Source organism: Podarcis bocagei (genome assembly GCF_964188305.1).
Source record: "Podarcis bocagei genome assembly, chromosome: 13".
In the NCBI taxonomy this organism is placed as follows: domain Eukaryota; kingdom Metazoa; phylum Chordata; class Lepidosauria; order Squamata; family Lacertidae; genus Podarcis; species Podarcis bocagei.
Genome location: NC_138138.1, coordinates 57,534,967 through 57,550,485, shown reverse-complemented (window position 1 = coordinate 57,550,485; position 15,519 = coordinate 57,534,967). Strand labels below are relative to the sequence as shown.

The window sequence follows — 15,519 nt, the reverse complement described above, 5'->3', positions numbered from 1 at the left end:
GAAGGAGAGGGGAAGAGGGGCTGAGTCTGAGGGAGAAGTGGCTCTGGCCTGAGGAGAATCTCGGGGGCCAGAAGAAGGAGAGGGGAAGAGGGGCTGAGTCTGAGGGAGAAGTGGCTCTGGCCTGAGGAGAATCTCGGGGGCCAGAAGAAGGAGAGGGGAAGAGGGGCTGAGTCGGGGGGAGAAGTGGCTCTGGCCTGAGGAGAATCTCGGGGGCCAGAAGAAGGAGAGGGGAAGAGGGGCTGAGTCTGAGGGAAAAGTGGCTCTGGCCTGAGGAGAATCTCGGGGGCCAGAAGAAGGAGAGGGGAAGAGGGGCTGAGTCTGAGGGAGAAGTGGCTCTGGCCTGAGGAGAATCTCGGGGGCCAGAAGAAGGAGAGGGGAAGAGGGGCTGAGTCTGAGGGAGAAGTGGCTCTGGCCTGAGGAGAATCTCGGGGGCCAGAAGAAGGAGAGGGGAAGAGGGGCTGAGTCTGAGGGAGAAGTGGCTCTGGCCTGAGGAGAATCTCGGGGGCCAGAAGAAGGAGAGGGGAAGAGGGGCTGAGTCGGGGGGAGAAGTGGCTCTGGCCTGAGGAGAATCTCGGGGGCCAGAAGAAGGAGAGGGGAAGAGGGGCTGAGTCTGAGGGAAAAGTGGCTCTGGCCTGAGGAGAATCTCGGGGGCCAGAAGAAGGAGAGGGGAAGAGGGGCTGAGTCTGAGGGAGAAGTGGCTCTGGCCTGAGGAGAATCTCGGGGGCCAGAAGAAGGAGAGGGGAAGAGGGGCTGAGTCTGAGGGAGAAGTGGCTCTGGCCTGAGGAGAATCTCGGGGGCCAGAAGAAGGAGAGGGGAAGAGGGGCTGAGTCGGGGGGAGAAGTGGCTCTGGCCTGAGGAGAATCTCGGGGGCCAGAAGAAGGAGAGGGCAAGAGGGGCTGAGTCTGAGGGAGAAGTGGCTCTGGCCTGAGGAGAATCTCGGGGGCCAGGAGAAGGAGAGGGGAAGAGGGGCTGAGTCTGAGGGAGAAGTGGCTCTGGCCTGAGGAGAATCTCGGGGGCCAGAAGAAGGAGAAAGAGGGGCTGAGTCTGAGGGAGAAGTGGCTCTGGCCTGAGGAGAATCTCGGGGGCCAGAAGAAGGAGAGGGGAAGAGGGGCTGAGTCTGAGGGAGAAGTGGCTCTGGCCTGAGGAGAATCTCGGGGGCCAGAAGAAGGAGAGGGCAAGAGGGGCTGAGTCTGAGGGAGAAGTGGCTCTGGCCTGAGGAGAATCTCGGGGGCCAGAAGAAGGAGAGGGGAAGAGGGGCTGAGTCTGAGGGAGAAGTGGCTCTGGCCTGAGGAGAATCTCGGGGTCCAGAAGAAGGAGAGGGGAAGAGGGGCTGAGTCTGAGGGAGAAGTGGCTCTGGCCTGAGGAGAATCTCGGGGGTCAGAAGAAGGAGAGGGGAAGAGGGGCTGAGTCGGGGGGAGAAGTGGCTCTGGCCTGAGGCGAATCTCGGGGGTCAGAAGAAGGAGAGGGGAAGAGGGGCTGAGTCTGAGGGAGAAGTGGCTCTGGCCTGAGGAGAATCTCGGGGGCCAGAAGAAGGAGAGGGGGAGAGGGGCTGAGTCGGGGGGAGAAGTGGCTCTGGCCTGAGGAGAATCTCGGGGGCCAGAAGAAGGAGAGGGGAAGAGGGGCTGAGTCTGAGGGAGAAGTGGCTCTGGCCTGAGGAGAATCTCGGGGGCCAGAAGAAGGAGAGGGGAAGAGGGGCTGAGTCGGGGGGAGAAGTGGCTCTGGCCTGAGGAGAATCTCGGGGGCCAGAAGAAGGAGAGGGCAAGAGGGGCTGAGTCTGAGGGAGAAGTGGCTCTGGCCTGAGGAGAATCTCGGGGGCCAGAAGAAGGAGAGGGCAAGAGGGGCTGAGTCTGAGGGAGAAGTGGCTCTGGCCTGAGGAGAATCTCGGGGGCCAGAAGAAGGAGAGGGGAAGAGGGGCTGAGTCTGAGGGAGAAGTGGCTCTGGCCTGAGGAGAATCTCGGGGGTCAGAAGAAGGAGAGGGGAAGAGGGGCTGAGTCGGGGGGAGAAGTGGCTCTGGCCTGAGGCGAATCTCGGGGGTCAGAAGAAGGAGAGGGGAAGAGGGGCTGAGTCTGAGGGAGAAGTGGCTCTGGCCTGAGGAGAATCTCGGGGGCCAGAAGAAGGAGAGGGGGAGAGGGGCTGAGTCTGAGGGAGAAGTGGCTCTGGCCTGAGGAGAATCTCGGGGGCCAGAAGAAGGAGAGGGGGAGAGGGGCTGAGTCGGGGGGAGAAGTGGCTCTGGCCTGAGGAGAATCTCGGGGGCCAGAAGAAGGAGAGGGGAAGAGGGGCTGAGTCTGAGGGAGAAGTGGCTCTGGCCTGAGGAGAATCTCGGGGGCCAGAAGAAGGAGAGGGGAAGAGGGGCTGAGTCTGGGGGAGAAGTGGCTCTGGCCTGAGGAGAATCTCGGGGGCCAGAAGAAGGAGAGGGGGAGAGGGGCTGAGTCTGAGGGAGAAGTGGCTCTGGCCTGAGGAGAATCTCGGGGGCCAGAAGAAGGAGAGGGGAAGAGGGGCTGAGTCTGAGGGAGAAGTGGCTCTGGCCTGAGGAGAATCTCGGGGGCCAGAAGAAGGAGAGGGGAAGAGGGGCTGAGTCGGGGGGAGAAGTGGCTCTGGCCTGAGGAGAATCTCGGGGGCCAGAAGAAGGAGAGGGGAAGAGGGGCTGAGTCTGAGGGAGAAGTGGCTCTGGCCTGAGGAGAATCTCGGGGGCCAGAAGAAGGAGAGGGGAAGAGGGGCTGAGTCGGGGGGAGAAGTGGCTCTGGCCTGAGGAGAATCTCGGGGGCCAGAAGAAGGAGAGGGGAAGAGGGGCTGAGTCGGGGGGAGAAGTGGCTCTGGCCTGAGGAGAATCTCGGGGGCCAGAAGAAGGAGAGGGGAAGAGGGGCTGAGTCAGGGGGAGAAGTGGCTCTGGCCTGAGGAGAATCTCGGGGGCCAGAAGAAGGAGAGGGGAAGAGGGGCTGAGTCAGGGGGAGAAGTGGCTCTGGCCTGAGGAGGATCTCGGGGGCCAGAAGAAGGAGAGGGGAAGAGGGGCTGAGTGGGGGGAGAAGTGGCTCTGGCCTGAGGAGAATCTCGGGGGCCAGAAGAAGGAGAGGGGAAGAGGGGCTGAGTCGGGGGGAGAAGTGGCTCTGGCCTGAGGAGAATCTCGGGGGCCAGAAGAAGGAGAGGGGAAGAGGGGCTGAGTCGGGGGGAGAAGTGGCTCTGGCCTGAGGAGAATCTCGGGGGCCAGAAGAAGGAGAGGGGAAGAGGGGCTGAGTCGGGGGGAGAAGTGGCTCTGGCCTGAGGAGAATCTCGGGGGCCAGAAGAAGGAGAGGGGAAGAGAGGCTGAGTCTGAGGGAGACGTGGCTCTGGCCTGAGGAGAATCTCGGGGGCCAGAAGAAGGAGAGGGGAAGAGGGGCTGAGTCGGGGGGAGAAGTGGCTCTGGCCTGAGGAGAATCTCGGGGGCCAGAAGAAGGAGAGGGGAAGAGGGGCTGAGTCTGAGGGAGAAGTTGCTCTGGCCTGAGGAGAATCTCGGGGGCCAGAAGAAGGAGAGGGGAAGAGGGGCTGAGTCTGAGGGAGAAGTGGCTCTGGCCTGAGGAGAATCTCGGGGGCCAGAAGAAGGAGAGGGGAAGAGGGGCTGAGTCTGAGGGAGAAGTGGCTCTGGCCTGAGGAGAATCTCGGGGGCCAGAAGAAGGAGAGGGGAAGAGGGGCTGAGTCTGAGGGAGAAGTGGCTCTGGCCTGAGGAGAATCTCGGGGGGCAGAAGAAGGAGAGGGGAAGAGGGGCTGAGTCTGAGGGAGAAGTGGCTCTGGCCTGAGGAGAATCTCGGGGGCCAGAAGAAGGAGAGGGGAAGAGGGGCTGAGTCTGAGGGAGAAGTGGCTCTGGCCTGAGGAGAATCTCGGGGGCCAGAAGAAGGAGAGGGGAAGAGGGGCTGAGTCTGAGGGAGACGTGGCTCTGGCCTGAGGAGAATCTTGGGGGCCAGAAGAAGGAGAGGGGAAGAGGGGCTGAGTCGGGGGGAGAAGTGGCTCTGGCCTGAGGAGAATCTCGGGGGCCAGAAGAAGGAGAGGGGAAGAGGGGCTGAGTCGGGGGGAGAAGTGGCTCTGGCCTGAGGAGAATCTCGGGGGCCAGAAGAAGGAGAGGGGAAGAGGGGCTGAGTCTGAGGGAGAAGTGGCTCTGGCCTGAGGAGAATCTCGGGGGCCAGAAGAAGGAGAGGGGAAGAGGGGCTGAGTCGGGGGGAGAAGTGGCTCTGGCCTGAGGAGAATCTCGGGGGCCAGAAGAAGGAGAGGGGAAGAGGGGCTGAGTCAGGGGGAGAAGTGGCTCTGGCCTGAGGAGAATCTCGGGGGCCAGAAGAAGGAGAGGGGAAGAGGGGCTGAGTCGGGGGGAGAAGTGGCTCTGGCCTGAGGAGAATCTCGGGGGCCAGAAGAAGGAGAGGGGAAGAGGGGCTGAGTCGGGGGGAGAAGTGGCTCTGGCCTGAGGAGAATCTCGGGGGCCAGAAGAAGGAGAGGGGAAGAGGGGCTGAGTCTGAGGGAGAAGTGGCTCTGGCCTGAGGAGAATCTCGGGGGCCAGAAGAAGGAGAGGGGAAGAGGGGCTGAGTCGGGGGGAGAAGTGGCTCTGGCCTGAGGAGAATCTCGGGGGCCAGAAGAAGGAGAGGGGAAGAGGGGCTGAGTCGGGGGGAGAAGTGGCTCTGGCCTGAGGAGAATCTCGGGGGCCGGAAGAAGGAGAGGGGAAGAGGGGCTGAGTCTGAGGGAGAAGTGGCTCTGGCCTGAGGAGAATCTCGGGGGCCAGAAGAAGGAGAGGGGAAGAGGGGCTGAGTCGGGGGGAGAGAAAGAAGGGGGCCGAGGGATCCCCTGGATCTGGTGCACCAACTAAAATGCCTCAGGAGGGGCATTGCTGTGAGGAGAGAGGGAGACTGAGGAGAAGGAACCTGGGCTGGTGAAAAGGATTGAACTGCTACACCTGCCATAACTAGGGAAGGAGCGAGAGACCGATCTGAGCTTCCCCCCCCCCCCCAGTCTAGAAACAGGAACATCTATTTACCTGAAGTGTAACAGCTCATTTGAGCAAGTGAAGTTTAAGGAAAGGTGTGCATATGCTGCTGTGTTTAAGCCTGTGACATTCCCATATTTAGTTTAATAAGCTAACTTCTACCTGAAAAAACTCATCTCCCGACCCAATTTTGTTTCACAGACCTCTTTTTTGTAAATAAAACTTGTTTGTTCCGCTTCTGCCTAAGACTTAAGTTTTCCCTCACGAAGACACCCCCCCCCAAGATAGCTTGTGGTAAATTGTAGGAATTTCTGTAACTGGGTCCACTATCTTTAATTGGGCTTACTTGGGGGGTGAGTCCACCACATTGTAATTGGGGGCTGCTACACCTGCTGAGAGGTAGGGGAGGTCTCGCCATCCAAGGCAGGAAAGGTCCCTGTGGAAAGAGGAACGGACTCCCTCAGAAAGAGGCGGATTCTCCTGCCTTGGAGGTTTCTAAACAGAACTTGCATGGCCCCCTGTCAAGGGTGATTGAGTTGTGATTTCTGCATTGCAGGGGGTTGGGCTAGATGACCCTTGGGGTCCCATCCAACTCCACAATGCTCTGTTTCTACTGAAAGGAAACAAACCCGTGGTGTGGGGAGGGGTGGAATAGGCCACCCCCCCCAGTGCTGAGAGCGCTTGGGAGACCCTCTGCCACCAGCCCAAAAGAGCATCTTTAGCAAACTACACGTCCCAGGATTCTGTGGAGGAAGCCATGGCTCTTTAAAGGGGACTGATCCTGCTTCGAAGCTGCTCTCTTTGCTTTCTTGAGGTTCCATATGTATGTTGAAGCTTCATTTCCCACCCCTAGACTTGAGGCTTTATGGTAGTTCTTCTGGTTGTTAGTCTTACTGCTCTTACCGCTGCTACCAAGGAGCTACTGCTGCTACCCCAAGGAGATTCGCCTGGCGCCTTCACTGCAAATCTTTAGGCAACAGGCATTTGGCTGATCAACATTATATGGTGGTTTAAATGTGTCAGTGGAAAGGGCGGGGGTTATTGGTTTGCTTTGATTTTGTTTGGCCTTTATTATGTATTTTGCATTTTCATTCTGTATTTTTATGTTGTGAACTGCCCTATGGCCTTCAGATGAAGGGCAGTAAACAAAAACAAAAAATAAGATGATGATGATGATGATATAATAATAATAATAATAATAATAATACATTTATTACCCATGGCAGGTTACAACCATTTTAAAATTCATTCTTAAAAAGTTAGAACAAATGACCGTCACAAGAATAGGGTGGGTCCTGAAAACAAGTTTGGAATGGTGCCTCTGTGGGGAGGGAATTCCCCAACCAAGGAACTGCCCCCAGGATGCCCCCTCTTGAGCCATTTTTCACCCAAACTATGGAGGGTGGTGAAGCTAGCAAGGGGGCTCCCTCCGCCAACATCAACCTGAGAACCCAGGAGGGCCTGTAGGGAAGGAAGCGGATCTCCAGATATTTGGAGGCCAAAGTAAACTCCTCATGTGAACATCTTGATTTGGGCCCAGAAAGGAACTGACCAACAAGGCAGCTGTTTTGAAAGAGGAATTAAATGTGTTCTGAAGAGTTGTTGTGGGGATTTGGTGGGGAGGGGTAGACCCATGGATGCCACCTGGATCTCCTCGGAGAAAAAAGCAGGATAGAAATGCCATCAATAAATTTAATTTTCCTGACGGTGTTTAAATTTTACAACAGAATAATGTATTTGCTTTGTAGGATTTGCCAGCACTTCTCGTTTGGATGGACAGAACTTGACAGAGGACCAAGCAATTCCTTCTGATCTTTTGGAGACTTTCTGAGAGCACAGATGGATGAGCAAGACTCAGCTGGCCCTGGAGCAGGAAGAGGCCATGGCAGTGGCACTGGGAGCAGTGGGGGATTCTGGGAAAGCTCCATGCAGAAGATCCTGGGAGAGGAGGACACCCTCCGCTCAGAGGCGCAGAGCCGGCAGTTCAGGTGGTTCTTCTCCCAGGAGGCCGAAGGACCCCGAGAGGTTTGCAGCCGGTTCTACCACCTTGACCATCAGTGGCTGAAGCCAGAAAGGCACACGAAAGCTGAGATGCTGGACCTGGTGATCTTGGAGCAGTTCCTGGCTGTCCTTCCACCAGAGATGGAGAGCTGGGTGAGGGAATGTGGAGCAGAGAGCAGTTCCCAGGCAGTGGCCCTGGCCGAAGGTTTCCTCCTGAGTCAGGCAGAGGAGAGGAAGCAGGTGAGAGAGACTTTCCTCTGGATGCTCCCAAGGGGCTCCAAGGAGGGAAAACATCTCCAAATGCTCTACTAATGGCCCGTCCTTTTTTGGAAAGTATCCAAGGAAAGATATCTGATACCCCTAAAGATTTTGCCTCTGCAAAACTCTCTGTTTGAAATCTTTGTTGCTCTTTCAGGGAAAGGATCTGTTTGCAGAAATGGGTCCTGATTCATCTGAGGCAGAGAGGATTCCATTGGTCGCCAGGAAGTGGCCGCTGGGTAAGGAAGGGGCTTTGATTCTGTTTGCTGCATTCTATGGATTTTGAATCTAACCTGCGGATTCTTTTCAACTTTTAGTGGAAGGCACTTGGGGCCCAGAGAAGGGGAGATGTATTTTTTACACAACTAGAATATGAAATAGGTTGGGACATTGAAGTGGACTCAGCTGGCGAGACATTCATAGAACCCTAAAATTGTAGAGTTTTCCAATTTTAGACCCCAAGGGACATCTAGTCCAACCATCTGCAATGCCATCGTTCTCAACTAAAGTATCCACAAGCAATTAAAACCCTTTGTTGAAAACCTCCGAGAAAGGAGAGTCCACCACCTTCCAAGCGATAAATGAGTTTTTTCTTGGTTTTTTCACATTCTGTGGATTTTGAAACTAATCTGTGGGTTCTTTTCATCTTTGCCAGAAAGATATCTCAGGCCAAGACCCCAGAGGAGGGGACATGTATTCTTGCACTACTAAAATATGAATTGGGTAGAAATGCTAAAATGCACTCAGCAGGGGAGACTTTTCTAAGGCCCACCTGCAGTGAGAGATGCACTGCTTCACCTCTGAGAGAAACACCATGCACTCCTGGCTTCCCACTTACCTTTGTCTCTTGCAGGTGACAGAAGGGTGCCAGCAAGACCTTCTCATCCTTCTTTCCATGGTGGCAAAGTGCAAGTAGCGGCTGTGGAGCCGGATCAGGTAGGGGGAAATAGTCTTGTGGGCAAAGAGGCTGAGAGGTGGGGCAGCCAGGGGGCCTCTGGACCCAAACGAATCTCTCTCCTCCTCTTTGCTTCTGTCACAACTGCCCTTAAAAAGTCCGAAAATGCCATTTGAGGTTTATCTGCTGAAACTAATGAACGGCCACCTCACTTTAACTTTCCTTTTGAATGTTGCTAATTTATCAGTTGTTGCAGTTTTATTTGTCTATTTTTTTGTGAAATACTAAAATACACTTATCACCAGTTTACAGACCGTAAAGAACAGGAACAGGATTAACCTTTACCAGCCCCATCTGTTGCAAAATAGGGCTTTCCCCACCCTCTCCTCCTTGTGACCCTATGTACCTCTTGAAGTTGGCCATAGGGCATTGGGAGGGTCCTCCCCAAACAATGCACACAATAAACTACACAATAAGACAATTCCATTAAGATATTCAAAGGAGCATCTATACTTAAAATATGTGGGGAAACAATTCCATGAAAACAACAGAGCAATTAATACGCAGGAAACAAAAGTGCAATGTGAAGTAGATGGTCTTTATGCTGTCTAAGTGGAGGAACTTTTTCTTTTCCTTTCAGGGTCAAGTGTGCTTTGAAGATGTCGCTGTTCATTTCACGGAGGAGGAGTGGGCATTGCTGGATCCTGACCAGAGAGCTCTGCATAAGGACGTCATGGGGGAGAATCGTGGGATTATAGACTCTCTTGGTAAGGCTCCCTGTTGGATCATAATTTCTGTTTTGAAATTCTCCATGAGATGAACCTCCAATATTTTGATATTCAAGAGTGCTACCGGCCACATCTGGGATTCTAACACCCCTACAGCACACCTTGAATGGAGGGCTATCAAGTGTTTTGTCTGTGAATACTCTTCCTCGCGTGGTGCTGTGGGTTAAAACCACAGAGCCTAGGACTTGCCGATCAGAAGGTCGGTGGTTCGAACCCCCGCGACGGGATGAGCTCCCATTGCTCAGTCCCTGCTCCTGCCAACCTGGCAGTTCGAAAGCACGTCCAAGTGCAAGTAGATAAATAGGTACCGCTCCGGCGGGAAGGTAAACGGTGTTTCCGTGCGCTGCTCTGGTTCACCAGAAGCGGCTTGGTCATGCTGGCCACATGACCTGGAAGCTGTACGCCGGCTCCCTTGGCCAGTAAAGTGAGATGAGCGCCGCAACCCCAGAGTCGGCCACGACTGGACCTAATGGTCAGGGGTCCCTTTACCTTTTACCTTTACTCTTCCTCCAATTCTGCCTTTTTAAGCATGCTTCAGGCTGGTCTGAACTGGCCAGGCCTTTTAAATGTAGGCTTCAGGGTGGTTAGGGAAACTGAAGTAGCTTCTGTCAGGTATTTTTATTTAATAAAATCCTAGAACTGTTAGTTTGCTTCTGTCCGTTTTTGGTTGACCAAACAGATGACTGACATTGGAGATGGAGTGGATTCCATGACTGAGCCAAACAAAGTTTGTCCCAGAAAACAGCCAGGCTTTTCAAATCTCAGCTTCCCACAAATATGTCTGTGAATCTAACTCTCTTCCTGTATCACCACTGTGTCCAACCAGTCCATGGCAAACCACCTACAGCGCATCCATGACAGGTGGCTATCCTACCTCTGCTTGAAAACCACCGATGAAGGAGAGCCTACCACTTCCCACTGAAGACGTTCCACAGTTGAAAAGCTCTTACTGTCAGAAAGTTCTTCCTAATGTTTAGTCAGAGTCTCCTTTCTTTAATTCATTGGCTTGGATTCTACTCTCTGGAGCAGGAGAAAACAAGCTTGCTTCATCTTTCATATGACAACCCTTTAGATATTTGAAGATGGCTATCATATCTTCTTTCAGTTTTCTCTTTTCTAGGCTAAACATACCTAATCCCCTCAACCATTCCTCACAAGGCTTGGTTTCCAGACTGATCACCTTCTACACACGTTCCAGCTTGTCAACATCCTTCTTAAATTGTGGTGCCAAGAACTAGTGTGGTCTGACCAAGGTAGAATAGAGTGGGTCCATTCCTTCCCTTGATCTGAACACTTGATGCAGCCTAGAATAGCATTAGCATTTTTTGCTACTGCATCACACTTATGCCACATGGTAAGCTTGTGGTCTGCTAAGAGCCCTAGTACCTTTTCCCATGTACCACTTGCGAGCCAGGTGTTCCCCATCTTGTTTCTGCAGCTCTTATTCCTGCCTAACCAAAGGCACAAATATAAGCTGGCAGTCAAAAAAAGGCACTGAACCCTGTAGTAAGTCCTCACTTCTAACTCTCTTCAGTTCTCCCTCTACCACAAGTGTTGATTAGCCTTGTTCTGTAATTTGGGATTCTACCTCTTCCTGAGGATCTAATCTGTTCCTATCTTTCTTGTAGGTGGTGATAATTTGGAAATTAAGAACAAAGGGGACGCCAAAATCCAGAAAGTGGAAAAGCCACATACATATTTGGAGTTGGCTGAGAGCTCCCATTCCACTTCCCGTAAAAGAAACCCAGTGGGGAAGAAGCCATTTCAGTGCTTGGAATGTGCAAAGAGTTTCAGTCAGAAGGCCAAGCTCACTTCCCATCAAAGAATTCACACAGGGGAGAAACCCTATCAGTGCTTGGAATGTGGAAAGAGGTTCAGCCGGAAGGATAGTCTCACTTCCCATCAAAGGATTCATACAGGGGAAGAACCGTATCAGTGCTTGGAATGTGGGAAGAGCTTCAGTCAGAGAGCCCATCTCACTGCCCATCAAAGAATTCATACAGGGGAGAAACCCTATCAGTGTCTGGAATGTGGAAAGAGCTTCACCTGGAAGGTAAATCTCACAGCCCATCAAATAATTCATACAGGGGAGAAACCATATCAGTGCTCAGAATGTGGAAAAAGCTTCAGTGGGAGGACCAATTTTGTTGCTCATCAAAGAATTCATACAGGAGAGAAACCATATCAGTGCTTGGAATGTGGAAAGAGCTTCATCTGGAAGAAAAATTTCACTTACCATCAGAGAATTCATACAGGAGAGAAACCATATCAGTGCTCTGAATGTGGAAAGAGCTTCAGTGTGGGGGCCAATCTCATAGCCCATCAAAGAATTCATACAGGAGAGAAACCATATCAGTGCTTAGAATGTGGAAAGAGGTTCAGTGCAAGGACTAATCTCATGGCCCATCAAAGAATTCATACGGGAGAGAACCCATACCAGTGCTTGGAATGTGGAAAGAAGTTCAGTCGGAAGGAAAGTCTCACTTCCCATGAAATAATTCATACAGGGAAGAAACCATATCAGTGCTCTGAATGTGGAAAGAGCTTCACGCAGAAGAAAAGTTTCACTTCCCATCAAAGAATTCATACAGGGGAGAAAGTAAATCAGTGCTTGGAATGTGGAAAGAGCTTCACTGAGAAGCAAAGTCTCACCTTACACCTAAGAATTCATATTGGTGAGAAACCATATCAATGCTTGGAATGTGGAAAGAGGTTCACTCAGAAGGGAAGTCTCACTTTACATCAAAGAATTCATACAGGGGAGAAACCATATAAATGCTTGGAATGTGGAAAGAGTTTCACTCAGAAAGGAGGTCTTACTTCCCATCAAAGAATTCATACAGGGGAGAAACCATATCAGTGCTTGGAATGTGGAGAGGGCTTCACTTACAAGGAAAGTCTTACTTCCCATCAAAGAATTCACACAGGGAAGAAACCATATCAGTGTTTGGAATGTAGAAAGAGCTTCAGTCAAATCTCCTCTCTCAATTCCCATCAAAGAATTCATACGGGGAAGAAACCATATCAGTGCTTTGAGTGCGGAAAGAACTTCAATACGAGGGGCCACCTCAGTTCCCATCAAAGAATTCATACAGGGGAGAAACCGTATCAATGCTTGGAATGTGGAAAGAGCTTTACTTGGAAGAGTAATCTCACTTCCCATCAAAGAATTCATACAGGGTAGAAACCATATCTGTGCATCAAATGTGGAAAGAAATTCAGCGGTAGCTGTCATCTCACGTCCCATCAGATGATTCATACAGGGAAGAAACCGTATCAGTGCTTCGAAAGTGGAAAGAAATTACCTGGAAGAAAAGTTTCATTTCCTATCAAAGAATTCATATAGAAAGTTTTGATGGAGAAAATAGGGTTTCAAATTGAATGAAAAGTTAAATACTTGGGTATTACTATGACAAAGAGATTCATCAAAGCTTTTATGTCAAGGAAAAAAACCATGAGTCACTGGGAGCCAGTGTGGTGTAGTGGTTAAGAGCAGTAGTCTCGTAATCTGGGGAACCGGGTTCGATTCCCTGTTCCTCCACCTGCAGCTGCTGGGTGACCTTGGGCCAGTCACACTTCTCTGAAGTCTCTCAGCCTCACTCACCTCACAGAGTGTTTGTTGTGGGGGAGGAAGGGAAAGGAGATTGTGAGCCGCTTTGAGACTCCTTAAAGGGAGTGAAAGTCGGGATATCAAATCCAAACTCTTCTTCTTCTTCAAAATGAAAATATTGCAAGATGAGAATGAAAGGGGACGATTGGGTTTAGCTGATATGAAATTGGCCTTTGCAGCCCGTTGTTTAGTGTGGATGAAGAAGAGAGTGACATTGAGAAATAAGAGACTTCTGGAATTAGAAGGTCATGATTTAAAAGCATGGATATTTGTGGTATGATAAGGTCAAAGTTAATGTGGATTTCAAAAACTATTTATTGAGACATACCATATTGAGAATTTGCAATAGATATAAACCTAAGTTATATGTGAAGATACCTTTATGGATTTCAGTGCAAGAAGCGTTCATAGAAAAGAGGCAATAGGCAAAGAGAAATGGTTAACTTATCAGGAGTTCAATAACCACTCTAAGAGTCAAGAAGACTGTAAAATTAAAAAAGGGAACAACAAACAAGGGAAGTTTATAGATTCTAGTGGTTTTCTTATTACAACGAACAAAGATTTAAGTTGGATAAAAAGACTTTGGGTACAGAAAAAAGACAGGTTTTGAAATATAGTTGTGTACAGACAAATATGTTACTGTGAAAACATTTGTTGTTGTTTAGTCATTTAGTCGTGTCCGCCGCTTCGTGACCCCCCGGACCAGAGCACGCCAGGCACTCCTGTCTTTCACTGCCTCCCGCAGTTTGGTCAAACTCACGTTGGTAGCTTCGAGAACACTGTCTAACCATCTTGTCCTCTGTCATCCCCTTCTTTTTGTGCCCTCCATCTTTCCCAATATCAGGGAGTCTTCTCTTCTCATGAGGTGGCCAAAGTATTGGAGCCTCAGCTTCAGGATCTGTCCCTCCAGTGAGCACTCAGGGCTGAGATCCTTCAGAATGGATAGGTTTGATCTTCTTGCAATCCATGGGACTCTCAAGAGTCTTCTCCAGCACCATAAGCTTTTATTGAAATTTGAAATGCAAGAAGAACAAATTAAAGAATATATCTGAAATAAATAAAAAAAAGTTCAGTAGCACCTTAGAGACCAACTAAGATTGTTCTGGGTATAAGCTTTTGTGTGCATGCACACTTCTTCAGATTCACTGAAACAGAAGTCACCAGACCCTTATATATAGTGGGAGCGTGGGGTGGGGTTTTTCCTCAGAAGGGTAGTAGGAGATGGGTGATTGACTGATTGATGGGTATGGCAAACCGGTTGATGACTGCAATTAGTCCTACAGCAGAAGAATTTCAGAAATAGACTTGGAAGAGAAGTTGCTGAATTACCACTTATTACTAAACTGTAGGGACGTTGGTGGCGCTGTGGGTTAAACCACTGAGCCTAGGGCTTGCCGATCAGAAGGTCGGCGGTTCGAATCCCTGCAACGGGGTGAGGTCCCGTTGCTCGGTCCCTGCCACCTGCCAACCTAGCAGTTCAAAAGCACGTCAAAGTGCATGTAGATAAATACCGTATTTTTCGCTCTATAGGACGCACTGGACCATAGGACGCACCAGACCATAGGAGGGGGAGAACGGGGGGGGGGGTATCTCCCCCAATAAAGCAAGATGAGCACCGCAACTCCAGAGTCATCAGCGACTGGACCTAATGTTCAGGGGGTTCCTTTACCCTTTACATTTTACTAAACTGAAAACTATGGAGAGACCTGGTCTGAATAGAGATATTGGATTCTTGTCTCATTACACATGCTAAAGCTATTTTTGGTTGTCTGCATACTATCCCTTGCTTTTTCCTATACCCATTGAGTCAATCACCCAACTCCTACTACCCTTCAGAGAAATACCCCACCTCACCCTCCCACTATATATAAGGGTCTGGTGACTTCTGTTTCAGTGTTTATGAAGAAGTGTGCATGCACACGAAAGCTCATACCAAGAACAAACAAAGTTGGTCTCTAAGGTGCTACTGGACAATTTTTTTATTTATTTCGACTGCATTAGACCAACACAGCTACCGACCTGAATCTTAAAGAATACATGATTACATTTGTGGGGAAAATTGGGTTATATACAGAGGGAACAGTGGGAACATATGTGGACCAAAGAATTACAATATACATTGTGTTATTATTTAAAAGAGAATGTGTACAAAATGATGTATCCTTGGCACTTAACTCCTTTGAGGTTATTTAAAATGTATAAAAATGTTCCAAATAATTGTTGCAGGTGTAAAGAACACGAAGGGACATTTCATCATGCTTGGTGGACATGTATAAAAAGCTTTAAAATGATTCAGAGAATTTTGAAGATATTTTCAACTGAAACCAGAATTGTTCCTGTTGGAAGTTAGGGATATACAATTAGGAAAAGACTATGGAACTTTATTTCACTATATGATTACCGCTGTGAGACTTTTATATGTAAAAAGATGGGAAGACTCATTACCTACAATGGAGGAGTGGTTGTTAAAATTACTGGATTTAGCTGAGATGTCAAAAGTTGACATGTTTAATCAGAGAAAAGTCATTGTCAACGTTTACTAAATACTGGAAACTGCAGACTTCTTGCATGATAAAGAAAATGAACTCGTGATATTTTGGTTTGAGAAATCACCCTTCTTGTAACTTGAAGCCATGAGTTTGGGTCCTAGCCTCCAGAGCAGAAGAAAACAAGTTTACATGGGACAACCCTTGAGATTTTTGAAGTTGGCTCTCCTATCTCCTCTCCGTCTCCTCTTTCCCAGGCTAAACATCCCCAGCTCCTTCAACTGTTCCTCATCAGGCTTGGTTTCCAGATCCTTGATGATCTTGGTCGCCCTCTTCTGGATACATTCCAGCGTGTCAATATTCTTCTTAAATTGTGGAGCCCAGAACTGGAGACAGTACTTCAGGTGTGGTCCGACAAAGGCAAAACAGAAAGAACTTACTTCCTTTAATCTGGAAATTCTGTTTCTGTTGATGCAGCCTAGGATAGCATCCCACTGTTGACTCATATTAAGCTTGTGGTCAACCAAGATCCTTTCCCCATG

At 50.0% G+C, this 15,519-nt stretch overlaps 1 protein-coding gene across 16 annotated transcripts in view; it reads left to right on the top strand.

Moving 5' to 3' along the window:
- Nucleotides 1-12,362, top strand: part of LOC308572648 (uncharacterized protein) — a 152,819-nt gene extending 140,457 nt beyond the window's left edge. For 14 of the 16 annotated variants that reach the window (XM_081168886.1, XM_081168887.1, XM_081168888.1 and 11 more), the window contains 2 exons: nucleotides 8,734-8,860; nucleotides 10,510-12,362. In XM_081168886.1, the coding sequence (XP_081025012.1) occupies nucleotides 8,734-8,860; nucleotides 10,510-12,065 (1,683 nt within the window). In that variant the 3' untranslated portion in view covers nucleotides 12,066-12,362. Of the gene's footprint in view, nucleotides 1-4,962; nucleotides 5,035-6,687; nucleotides 7,181-7,355; nucleotides 7,438-8,051; nucleotides 8,135-8,733; nucleotides 8,861-10,509 lie in introns of those variants that run through there. The other 2 variants (XM_081168884.1, XM_081168882.1) reach the window with 2 other exon arrangements.
- The last annotated feature ends 3,157 nt before the right edge of the window (nucleotides 12,363-15,519 follow it).